General features: G+C 42.4%; 1 protein-coding gene and 1 long non-coding RNA gene across 2 annotated transcripts in view; one reads left to right on the top strand and one right to left on the bottom strand.

Moving 5' to 3' along the window:
- ANKUB1 (ankyrin repeat and ubiquitin domain containing 1) overlaps positions 1–13,080 on the bottom strand; it is a 162,427-nt gene that overhangs the window by 41,082 nt on the left and 108,265 nt on the right. The window contains exon 4 of the mRNA XM_069213371.1: positions 8,943–9,057. Within this exon, the coding sequence (XP_069069472.1) occupies positions 8,943–9,057 (115 nt within the window). The remainder of the gene's footprint in view (positions 1–8,942; positions 9,058–13,080) is intronic.
- The window catches only part of LOC138265555 (uncharacterized), a 34,871-nt gene that overhangs the window by 6,294 nt on the left and 15,497 nt on the right, over positions 1–13,080 (top strand). The gene's annotated exons all lie outside the window — the stretch shown is intronic.

The raw sequence follows: 13,080 nt of genomic DNA, 5'->3' as shown, positions 1-13,080 counted from the left end.
GCGTCCTTGGACCAGCAAAGAAAGAGTCAGTGTCATCAGTCAAATCCATTGGGGGAAGGGGCTTAGATACATTGTCCTGGGAATGCCAAGGCAACTCGGCCTCAAACCCTGTAGGAGGAGCAGATGAAGCGCAGCTTCGTAGGCAAGCCCTTGTGTTGCTAAGGCAATGCATTTCCATGGGCTGTCTACCGAGCTGGATTGTCTGTCCGGGGCAATGCGACTTTTTGTCCAGAAGCAGGGCACCCGGGCTTTAACAGAGAAAAGCGCTCATTTTTTATCCAGGCAGTCAGGCAGGGTTGTGCAGAACGGCCTTCTCTTGGCACTGCGGCATCACTAGCAGAAGTAGGGCACTTGGGCTTACCAAGTGAAGCGCTAGTGGCAGTGCTAAATAGGTAAAGTCTTTGATGGTCTTGAGACTTCATGAACAGGGGGCAAGCCAGCAAGCCCTTGGAGTCACTTAGGATTTTAAGAGGTTTTTGAGGTTAGGTTCAGTCCTTCTCACTGTAAGAGGCAGCAGGCTAGCACATCAGAGCAAGTTGCAAAGTGCCAGTCCCTCTTGGCAGCACAGCTATCAGCAGGCTGCAGGCCAACAAAGCAAAGGAGTTAGCAAAGTGGCAGTCCCTCCTGGCAGCACAGCTCTTCTTCTTGGCAGAATCTCCTCAGGACCCAAGGGTGAACTGATTTGGGAAAGTCAGGGTTCCTGTACTGATACCAAATGCTGCTTTGAAGTGGGGCAGACATCAAAGAGGCCTTTGAAGAGCACAAGGTCCCTTCCTTTCCTGTCCTGGCTCCAGACACTACGGGGGTACGTAACTCTTTGTGTGGGAGAGGCACATCCCTATTCAGGTGTATCACCTCCTCCCTTCCATCTAGCCCAGGAAGACACTTCTTCCTGGTGATGGGCCATTAGGATGCAAGTGTCACAGCCCAGCTCTCTTTGTGTCTGACTGTCTAGAGTGAATGCACAAAGCCCAGCTGTCACCCACCCCAGATATGTATTCAGAGACAGGCAGAGGCAAATAATGGTTAAAGTAAGAAGATGGCAATTTTCTCATAGTGGCATTTTCAGACTTACAATTTAAAATTCGACTACACCATAAGTTGTGATCTTAAATTGCGAGTCTAGGGACACCAAACTCCAAATCTCTTCCCAATTGGAAGTTACACTTAAAGATTGTTTCAAGGTAACCACAATGTTAACCTACAGGACAGATATGCTTTGCAGTAGTGAAAAACGAATGCAATAGTTTTTCACTACCAGGATAAAATAAACTTAAAAGTACATGTTCAACCTTTTAAATTCACAGCACCCTGCCCCCTTGGGGCTAAACAGGGCCTACATTAGCAGTGACATATATGTAATAAAAAGGAAGGTTTGGGCCTACATAGACATTATAGTTTAAAACTGCACACACAGGCTCTGCAGTGGCAGGTCAGAGACATGTTTAAAGGGCTACTTAAGTGAGTGGCACAATCAGTGCTGCAGGCCCACTAGTAGTATTTATTTTACAGGCACTAGTCACTTGTTGTGCACTATACTAGGTCTTATACGTAAACTAATTATGACAATTGTGGATACACCAAGTTTACCATGTTTTAGGGGAGTGAACACATGCATGTTGGCACTGGTTAACAGTGGCAAAGTGCCCAGTGTCCTAAAGCCAACAAAAACAGATTCAGCGAAAAGTGGAGGGAAAAAGGCAAAAAGTCTGGGGATAACCCTGCATAACGGGCCAGGTCCAACAATGATTTGCCACCGGAATTCCGGTCACAAACCGTTGATACATCTGATACCGATTCAATATTTGGAAGGGGCTACCAGAGCACAACCCTCCCAAATGCTGCAGTATCCATTTGCAAACCTGCTTGCAGAGTCAGTAACACTTTACAACTACTAAAATGGGTCTTGTACTTTGCGAGAAAAGTTATACAGTAGGGAACTCTGAGTCGGTACCCATGTACAGTCTAGTACCTGGAGGTACAATGTTCATGATAAGGGCATGTAGAGAACCAAAAATGTCTCAACACTTCAATTGTGGTATGTGTATGGTTTGCTGTAAAAAAGTGGGCCTACGAGTTAGGGCGGTGACGACCCACCTTAACTAATAACCACAATTCTTGTCAGGGTGAATCACTAAAATCAACAAATTAGTCTGAGATTAAACCCTATGGTAAAGAGCAGACAGGCTTAATTTAGAGGTAATGGTGTAAAGTATTTACGCAATACCAAACGGTAATAAAATCAAAACACAACACAAGGAAAATTCCAAACCAAGTTAGACAGAGTACATTTTCATGAATAAAATGACATAAAAATGACAAACATCTAATACGAGGAACTGGAGATATGAATATTTAAAGTTTTTAATAAAAAATAGTGCCAAAAAGCTTTAAGCACCAGCCATGGTCAACTGGTCGTGGTAGACCAAAACTTGGCATTATTTGAAGCCGACCACGATGGAGCACGGGACAGGGCAAGACAGTTGACTGTGGCCAAACAGGACTTCACTTGGTCGTGTAGCAGTCAGACAAGCTGGGGTAGACTTGGACAGAAATTAAGCCATGGCACCAAATAAAAGTTGCTCCTGTTAGGGAATCAGACAGCTAAAAGATTAGCTCACATTTGTAAATCAGGGCAGTTTTGAACTTGGTAAAACACGCTGTGTAAGTGTTTTGTAGGTTATAGAAGACTACATGTATTTGTGCTTGCTTCAGGTAAAGTTGTTAGTGATATCAGAGAAATAAACAGTAAAAAAATAGACAACCAGACTATAAAACAGATTCACAAACAGCCAAAAACGCACACAATGACGTGTAAGGTAGGTCTGTTGTGTAGCCATTGTAGCTATAATTGTACACATGTTATTTTAGCAAACTAGACTTGCCGGTGTGCACTTTAACCTAGATATATTTTATTTGGCTTTGTCTTATGGTTTTAACATTAGCCACATTTGCGGTCTTGTGCTATTTTTTTCTATCTAGCTGTTCTTCGTCTAGGTCAGCATTGCGTTCTAAAACAAGACATTTCTTGCACTCTGTGCTTTTCTCAAGGCTGCAGTAAGATAGGTTGCCGGCAAAAGTGGTACACTTTGTCTCCAATGTTCACAGAAACATACACACTCTTACGTGGGGATCCTTTCTCGTAACATCAGCTGTCTTACTATAAAAACTCTACTTTGGCCCATGTATGTTAGAGGGAGATTCTAGCCAGATGACCACGACTGTATGCTGATTGCTTTGCTACAGCGGCTTATGTAGACTACAGGCCTCTTGCTCAGGTATGAGGGATGATGACTTCCCAGGGGGACCTGAAGGGCAGAATTAGAGAGTAACATGCTGTGCTCTAACATAGCTTACGTAGAAACTATCCCTAAAAACCTTAGTGACAATATGGTAGCGTTATTCTTGTCTTTTACTCTCCTTGTCACAATTTTTAATTTATTGTGCTTCATCGTCCTAGTTATTGCGATGCATGCTTTATTATCTAAGATGCAGTTACTTCAATAAAACCTTATTCAACTTTACTTTGCCTTTGATTGTCCTTGCATATGTGAGACTAATGTAACTGAGAGAAATGGATGAGATCTGAGTGACTACGATTCCCCTGAGGAGTCATGTATGTCATGTGCCCGGTTGCCCCAATCATCCCTGCTCTTGGGTGGAGTGAGGCACTGCTAGTTAGCCAGAATAAACCCGGATTAGGCCGACAGGTGTCACATGGTGTGGGATCAGACTCAATCCCCGGCAATACAGGTGATTCTGCCGCTCAAATCCAGTAGTCTCATTAGGATAGTGCAACCTACGCACAGGTCCTTCCGGGATTGCCAGATTGCCCTTCAGGCCAGTCCAACCTTGCAGGCGAGGTCACATGAAGCCATTGACCTTTGGCAAGAAAGCTTTGAGCTAGAGAAATTTGAATTTTGTGCTCAAGGAAGACCCCTCACTGCTGTATTTTTTTTTAGCTCCTTTTGCCCAATGAATATCTCTAAATATGTGTTTAGTCACCTTATCAGACTTTAGATTCCTTGAGCGGGAAAGGCTCCAGGCTGTAGCTGAAGAGGGCTCCACGAGGCCAAATACCTTCACCGCTAGGTTCCACTGAAACAAATTTGCTACTGCAGAAAAAGGCTCAGAACAGGGAAAACCTGAGTCTTTAGCCCAGAGGCAATGCACCATGGTCAGATCACCTTGGCAGGGTCCAAGGCAGGTCCAGTTGGAACTGGGCAGCTGTAGAAAAGGCCTGTTGTAGCTTGTTGCCTCCCTGTAGCTTGAACGGGGGGTCAGCCTTCTGACCCTTTTCCCTAGATACAAGAGGGAGAAGATCTTCTCAGGTCACAGACAGCAGGTCCAGCCTTCTCCTGTTCTTCCTCAGGTCTGGAAAGTGTTCTGAGGAGGGTGCTATGGGTGCCACATTCATGCCTGGCACTAGCCTGTAGGTGGGGTGGCTCCTGGCCCACCCCTAACTAGAATGATAAAGGTTCCCAGGGGTAGCACTACCCACTTCTACAGCATTTATTTTGTACCCTACAATAAATAAATAATCGTACAGTGCCCCTCTCTGCCTAAATCCAAGATGGTGAAACCCTTTTATCCCTGTGCAGACCCTGTGTACCAATTCCAGAGGTGTGGCTAGGGACATGAGAAACTACTCTTCTATGCTCACTTCAAACAAGTTCTAGGGGCTGCTCCCTCCTGAGTTTGATTGGAACTTGGATTACTGGGAACAAAGAAGGGGCCTGTCAGATGTCATCTGACATATGCCTGTTACAATAGAGACCTATTTAAAGTTAATTGAGTTCATGGGCGCTGCCCAAGTGGTCAGCCTGCCATGGAAAAATAAAACACCTCCTCACACTCAACCCTTTGTCTCCTGCACTGGGAGCAGTTATCTTACCTCATTCAGGTTTGATAACTCAAAGGGCTGCAGCTGGAGGCTAATGCAAATTAGCCTCCAGAGGCTTTAGGCAACAAAAAGGAATCTTTCTAAAAGTATAATTTCCTTAATATTTATTAAAACTCCGACTTCAGCATGGAATTGGGATTTTAATAAATATTACAAAGTGTCAAATAATTACATTTCTATCTGTTTCCTAGAGGGAAATAGTATTACTAAGTTTAATACTTCATCCAAGTATTTTACTGTGGAGCAGTTAGCCTTAGTACAGTGAAAATAGCATTGGGGTCCTTTTACTGTAAAGACATGTTCAGCGTTAAATTTTTAAATACCATCTGAGGGCAATAAGGCCTACTTGGACATGACTTATTTATATTTAAAAGGAAGACATTAAAACATGGTTTATTTTGACAGGTTGAATTGCGGTTTAATAGTCAGGCTACAATGATAGGTCTGAATCCAAGTGCTACACTGTCACTGTACTGGATGGCATAATAGGTGTTGCAGTCCCACTAGTCCACTAGTGATCATTAACTTACAGGCTTTGGGAACTCTTTGTACCATATAATAGGGACTTACAGGTAAGTTACACATGCCAATTAGGGGTATCAAAATCTCATTGTGTTGAAAGGAGAAGCACAGTCACTTTACTACTGGCTAGCAGGGGTAAAGTGCACAACATTCTACAACCAGCAACAATATTTAAGGAAAAAATCTGGGGTACACAACGTAAAGATGATAATTTCCTACATTTGCAATATCACTGGAGATGTATAAACGTGGGTCAGATGCAGATGTTATCCAATGCTTTGTAATCAAGAATCTGGATGACAGATTTCTGAGCTACAGAAGAGAGTGATTAGCAAGTATTAAACACTGGAAATTTCAATCAGAAACGTGTTTACACAGTAATTTAATTGTCTATGCATGACAAGCTTTCATAGTAAGTGGAACCTAACACCAATAAACTTCTCAGATCAGCTTTCCTGAACATTGCAAATTAGGTTGAGATTAAATCACTCTCCTAAACATTACAGATTACTGGAAACATTACATTTATATAGCAGAAGACACAGGGATCCGCGTGGCTGTGAGAAACATATGCGTCTAAAATCAAATATGATCATTTTAAAAGTAGATAGGATACGTTTATTTTTTTCGCTATCACTGCATCAATCAAAAGGCCCCCCCTTGTGCTTACAATCCCCCTCATATAATAAAATGCTTAGTGGCGACCAGCATTAAATGCTTGTTATGTATTACAGTTCAGAAGAAGATCCCGCCTAATAATTTAAAGAGGTTGCAATGATTATCAACTAATGTCTCCACAGTGCAGAAAAAAACATTGTGCTTTACAAATAGTTTCTTGTACTAAACACTTATGATTTGTATATATCGACACTTAGGATCTCACGTATGTTTTGGTGAGAGTCACGTGAGCCCTCCAAGACAGCGGAAGTCCTGGTCTTCACTCCCCTGGTGGAAAACTGTCTGCAATATTTAGAGATTCCCGACTCCCTTATGGTTATCTCTAAAATTTCAGTGCACCACCAGAGTGATGGTTGCATCACACCATGATAATACCATTCTCCAAAACATTGTCTGATAAAATTACTTTTCAAAAACACTCACTTTTACCACAGTATTTCAGACCAATTTAACATTGCGCTCAAAAGCATAAAGAAACTAAACTTAGCCTGAAACATGTATTGATAATTTGACAATATATTTTCAAAGGTAAGATTTAATAACTATCATTAAAGAACATTTTGTATCTGTTTTAAGGCATTCTTAAATGCTGTAATAACCTATAATTTACCATGTAGGAAACACAAAACACAATTCAAAACAGCAAAATAATTACTATAATGCTAACAAGATTAAAACTGGGCGCTTTGAAATTATTTTTTACTGAAAGAGGTTGTGTTTGTCAGTGTAGATGGACACTTAGGATACTGTGGCATTGGGGCCTTCCCCCCCCCCTTAAAGTTAATGAGTAGAAAAGGCTTTGGGCTCACATGGGCAAAGTTATTGTGTATGTTCACTATTTAATACAAACCAGTAAGCATAGCCCATTGTTTGTTTTCTGCCTCTGACCATCACTGTGGCGGCCCGTCCTTTAGGGCGGAGGGGCCACCCCCCCCACCTTTTGCCCCTCATGAACAAAGGTCAGCATGACAGACACTCTCCATGTTCAGCTCAGGCAGCCAGGAGCAGACATGTGCGATTTGCGCACACTCCTGGCTGCCTGAGCTGAACTTTGAAGGGCTGAGGTGGTCACAGCTCCTATGGGTGTGACCTCCTCGGCCCAGCAAAGGTGCCTTGAGGCCCTCCCCTGGGTGACGAGGAAAGCGTCACCAATTGACACTCTCCCTGGGCGCTTCAGGTTTAAGCCCTGAAGTGCCCAAGGCGAGTGTCAATCAGTGACACTTCGTCACAGAGTGGGGTGGGGTCAGCAGTCTCACTGACCCCATCCCACTCTGTGACGAGGCTGGGACTGCTGCCTTCCCTCATTGGCTGACCTAAGGTCAGCCAATGAGGGAAGGCAGCAGTCCCAACCCTCCTGGGACCTGGAAGCTGAAGGTAAGTATGTGTGTGTGTGTGTGTATGTGTGTGATGTTTTAAATTGAATGTTTGGTGCGCGCATGCATGTTTGAGTGTTATGAGTGTTGTTAATGGAAGTGCGTGTGTGTGTGAAAGAATAAATGTGTGCGATCTTTTCAAATGAATGTTTGGTGCATGCGTGCATGTTTAAATGGTATGAATGTTGTTAATGGATGTGCGTGCGTGCGTGTGTGAAAGAATGAGTGTGTGATGTTTTAAAATGAATGTTTGGTGCGTGCGTGCATGTTTGAATGGTATTAGTGTTGTTAATGGATGTGCATGCGTGTCTGTGTGTGAAAGAATGAGTGTGTGTGTGTGTGCGTCCCGCCGGCCCCCTCCCTCCTAAAGCTGCCGGCCGCCACTGGACCATCATGCTTCCATAGCAGGAGAATCTAGTGTTTACCCAAACATATGCTGGGGCGACCATCTCTGTGACCCGGTGACCCATCTGTGGATGGCAGATTTCCCCATATCTAAATGGAGCAGGGGGTAGGGAGATTAGTGGGGTATATGTAAACCTCTAACTGAGGCCCTTAGTAACCATGGTAATTCTTGACATTTGAGCTTTTGTTTTTTTCTTGCCACAATATACTGCAAGAGAAAAGTACCTCAAATATAGTTTTGTATAATCCATAATGTCTGAGTGTAGGAACATTCAAAATTATTCCAGACTAAGGGGCTGATTTCGAGTATGGCATTCGGATAAAACAGACTGCCATCTCCCAATGAGGAGACTGCTACAGTGCTGGTGGTCTCCCAACCAGCCCCTTTATGAGTTTTCCACTGGGCTGACTCACAGTAACCAAGGTTTCCGCTGGTCAGCCCAGTGGAAAGCATTCTGTGGCATTGGACGTGGCTCCACAGGGGGCCTCTCCGGCGCCCTCTGAATGCGCACTGTCTGCACGGCAGACATGGGCCATGCAGGGGCCCCCCTGTGGCCCTCTGCACTTGTTCTCCGGTAGCCTTTTCATGACGGTTGAACCGTCATGAAAAGGCTGGTGTAGAACATGGTTGTAATCAGCATGGTGGCGCTGATTTCAGCACCGCTGTGGCTGATTACAACCATGACTGCCATCATCCCATCGGGATCAAAGATCCTGGCAGAGACAGCGGTCTGTTGGTGGTCCTACCACCAGGGTCATACTGTGGCAGTCTTGAGACCGCCAGACTCGTAATAGGGCCCTAAGATTTACTTATCTCATGGCTGTTCCAATAATTAATTTCAATTTATTGCTAACACATCCCCTTAGTGGGAGATGTTTTGTCTGGTCAAACTCTGGTAGCTGAACAAGTGACACAATATGTTTTCGTTAAAGGAGTGTTGATGGCACAGCTAGTGGTTCAGATAAGCAGATTTACTACAGCAGCATTATGCCTTTACCAGTTAACAAAGCTCTCCTAGCTAACAAACAAAACACTGACAACACACTGTTAAGTACCGTACATCATTACTGGTTCTTCTTGCAGTAGGTATTGTAGCACAGTATGCTTGTGTCCTAACCGGCTTCCATTTAGGAATTCTGTCCATTTATCCCACACATCCATTCGAAGCGTTGCACCTGTGAACAAGGAGAAAGAATCATCAGATAATAAACATCTTGGTGGCTTTAAAATATAAGTACAGAATCCACCTGGTTGAATGTCAAGCCAATATTGATAGCCTCTCATAAGAGAGTACACAGCCATGGATTTCCTGTGCTCATTGTTAGGGTGGTCGCACATATTTTCATGTAAAACATGTCGGCATGTTATAGACATTGGCGTTTTGCTGCATTAGATTTCCTGGACATGAGCTGCTATGCATTTCACAAGCACTTCCAAAACCATTAGCTAATGAAGCTAATTTAGTTTGTGCATAGTATATAGTTTGAGGGCGACAAGTCATTATTAGAAGACATTATTGACTATTGGATGGTATAGGCATCTAGCTTGTACGGTGTTTAATAATTCCTCCTGACAGGAAGAAAACTATTGGTGGCACTACATTCTCTTTTCCAGTTGCCATACTGTGAAATCCTCTACCTGGAAAGACCAGAGCGACGGACAGTCACTTAAAGTTCAGAAAATTGGTTAGGACCTAGTTATTTCCAATATATACAATAGGGATTCTAGAGAATCTAATTCACAAAAATGAGTGCCATCACACATTTTAGCCTCTCTGCCCACAGACAGATGTCCCAGCAAGACACTCCAAGATCAAGGACAACCAAATCAGCTCAATCCCTTTATAAATTATGCAAATAGCTGAGATGGTCCACTCCTCCGAATTTTACTAACAAACCTAATGAAGCAGCATTCCGAACATATCGATTAACACAGTACTTCACATTAGAAAGACCCCAGTACATACAGAAATGAATCAAAATAATCTGTACTATTAATGTAAACTATCGAAGGACAAACTGTTCAAAGCCATAAACAGACAGAGAACAATCAAAGGTGCAACAACACATAGCACCTGCCCACAGATAATGACAATTAACTGCGCTCTCTACACTTTTAAGATCCTCAGATTGCATGTCATTTCAAAAAGCCTTCTCTTCCCACCATATTCCTAAAACCATGGATGTCAAATGGCCTTGGAACATATTTATTGATTATTCAATCTTCTCCCTTTATATCAGAAGATCCCCTGTTTACGCTTCATCCTCTGCATGCATTCCTGTCAATGAGTGTACCCTGCTCTATCTCATGCCTCTCCTCTCACTTTATTTCTTACTGCAATCTTGCTATACCTCTCTTCACAAACCACAAACCCTGGCTGTCTGTAACCATTCTTTGCAATCTAATAGTATCTAACACACTCTAGCCTATCTACTCATCGCACCTTCCATTTGGGTGAGTTCACAGTGATAATTGGGGATAAACTGGGGAAAGTGCATGGAACAGTTTTATGAGAGCACGGGACTAGTCCCAATAGCTAATAGCAACCAACATAACAAATAACCACTGGAATAACCACTAAACCTTGGTTCTTGGTGCTACATGCCATAAGTCATTTAAAATGCCTTTTCAGGAGTAATAAGCACTAGGTAAATGCAATGACAATGTAATACTATGCTCCTCGGCTCCAATTGATAGAACGAGAAAGAATACAAAAATGGGACAGAGAGCATGAACCAGAATGCTGCCATACCTCGATCACTGCTTAGTAACCACCACTTGTGTGATGAGTGAGGGTACCTATGTCATGTTCAAAGACTAGGGCCCTCTTGCTTGGCTCCTGGTTTAAATGTTGCTGGTTTGTGGAATCTCAGCCTGCCGGCGTCCTGCAGTAATTGTCAGCCAGCTGTGGCGAGGCACCTTGTCTGAGGTGAATCCTCTGAGTGGTGCGTAAAAAGTCAATGCGTCCATCTCAAAAATGCCTCGTTCTACTAAAATGACAGCCTAAGCAACTTAGTCAGTTTCTTCTTTTTCAAATTGATAAGAGTGTTTGAGGTGGTAATGATCCAAAAGGAGATTATATGAAATGATCTGTTCATTTCATGACCAATTTGTTTACTGAAATCTTCCCCATTTTCTATGAGCTGTATTTTTTTTCTATAGTTTCAACTCTACTTTACGCATAGCATGTGTTGATAATATACTATGCCTGATAGTGATGCTATGGTAGGACTGATACTGATGCTATGTCACTCCTGGAAGAACAAACATACAGCACACACTATCAACATGGGCAAGCAAGATTTCATTAGGTATTGACTTCAACTCGCCTTCTGAAGTAATCCTTTGAATGGACAACTTCTTCCATTCAGAGTAAAACACTGTATATCTGCATTTGCAATCTCATTCGGACAGCACAATTGCTAAGACAAAAGCATCATCTTTCTGGACAAAATAAGTATGTTGTAATGTTTATTGCTATTTGGCATTACATGTGCATGGGAATTGTAATTGGGGTGTTGGAGAAGATTCTTTCCCTCCTTTAGACAACAACAATGAACTGAATTTGTCTTCTTAGAACCACCCTATACCTCAATAGGAGTAGGATTATACTTATTGAACTAATTGCTAAAGTTTTTATCCTGTGGTTTACAACTACTAAAACAGCCACCACTTCACAGAATACTAATCTGTGTGTCTTTATATATTAGGCATTGCCTGGTGCAAATATAGTTTTTTTCACAGAGTCTTATGCTAACTTGGAAGTCAGCACTACACCAAATGTAACTTACTTACTTGCTGCCCCTTATCCCCTTTGGCTTGTAGGGCAGCCGCAAAGGACCTCCACTTCTGTCTGCCTTGAACAATTTTCTCTATAGTGCCGCAGCTGTGGTTCAGGGTCTTCATTTCTGTTTCCACAGTTCACCTTCAGGTGTTCTTTTGTCCACCTGTCTTCTGTCTGCCTTCTGGGGTCCAGTGGAAAGCTGGTATGGTGAAGGAATCTTGTTCTCTTTTGACGGTGTATCCTATCTATCTCCATCTTTTTCTCACATGAATGGCATCCATGCTCTCTCTCTTGCACTTGGTGAGCAATTCCTGGCTGAAGATAGTTCACAGCGCAAGACTCTTCCCAGGTTACTGGTGTGGAAGGCTGACCATTTGGTGATGTTGCTTTTCTTCATCCACCAGCATTCTTCTCCATACAGAACCCAGCTCAGGTAAATCCTCACCAGAGAGGCTTCCAGGGAGGCTGTACTGACAGATTGGGGCATTTCAAATGTGAGTTTTTTTATTTTAGAAGCACTGAGCAGGGTCATCAACTGATTCACCAGAGCGCAACATGTTGGCTCTAAAATATTCCCATGTTAATAAAGAGAAACAGTTGTCATACTTATTTGTATTGGACTTTGATGGTTCAACTTGATATGATACTCACAGTAGTTTGCAATATATTTTTTAGCATTCCCCCTTTTTGTGGTTACTGTAAATAAAATGTGTTCTTTTGTTTATTACAAACCTGATATATTTTTTAGGATCCTCTTGTTATGTACGTAATATAAGCTTAGCCAAATATGGAGCTACTGACTTTACTCATACCTGCTTACCTGTTATGGTGTTGCAGCCTATGTTACCATACCTTGTTTTAAAATTGCAACTCTCACGTTGTATTATTTTAAGATCTAGTTACTGGTATAATTTTTGCTTCAACATGACAACATCGTGTATAGATTTCAAGAACACTCAATTTCACTCAAATAAAAGAAAGTAGTCTGATTCAGGAGGTTATTAAATCCAAGATGGATAAATCACAAGAACGTTCTCCCAGCAGCATTCTTGAAGAAATAAATGCAACTCTCAGTAATACTTATACTAGGAGTAGTGACATTACAAATATCCAAAGAGACTTTCAAAACTGTTCTTTGAGAGTGTTAGACAGTGAGATTAAAATGAGGTACAATAAAGTTTCTACTGAACATGTTACCCTGTTGTACCTCAAATCTTACCCATGAAAAGAACACTTCTATCATGAGACAACAAACAAGCAATGCAAAGTGTGACTTTTTGTTTCCCTGGAGAATGTTTAGGGACAATATTAAAGAGCCTAGATTGAAGATCTGGGGCGACAATTAATAGCCTTTGCATTGCCCTTGCATCACAAAAGGTGATGCAAAGCACCACAAGGGCTAAAGTTACATTTA

The sequence above is a fragment of the Pleurodeles waltl genome, chromosome 11, assembly GCF_031143425.1.
Source record: "Pleurodeles waltl isolate 20211129_DDA chromosome 11, aPleWal1.hap1.20221129, whole genome shotgun sequence".
Classification (NCBI taxonomy): Eukaryota; Metazoa; Chordata; class Amphibia; order Caudata; family Salamandridae; genus Pleurodeles; species Pleurodeles waltl.
The sequence above is the reverse complement of the archived record's forward strand: the minus strand, read 5'-3'. Positions and strand labels throughout refer to the sequence as shown.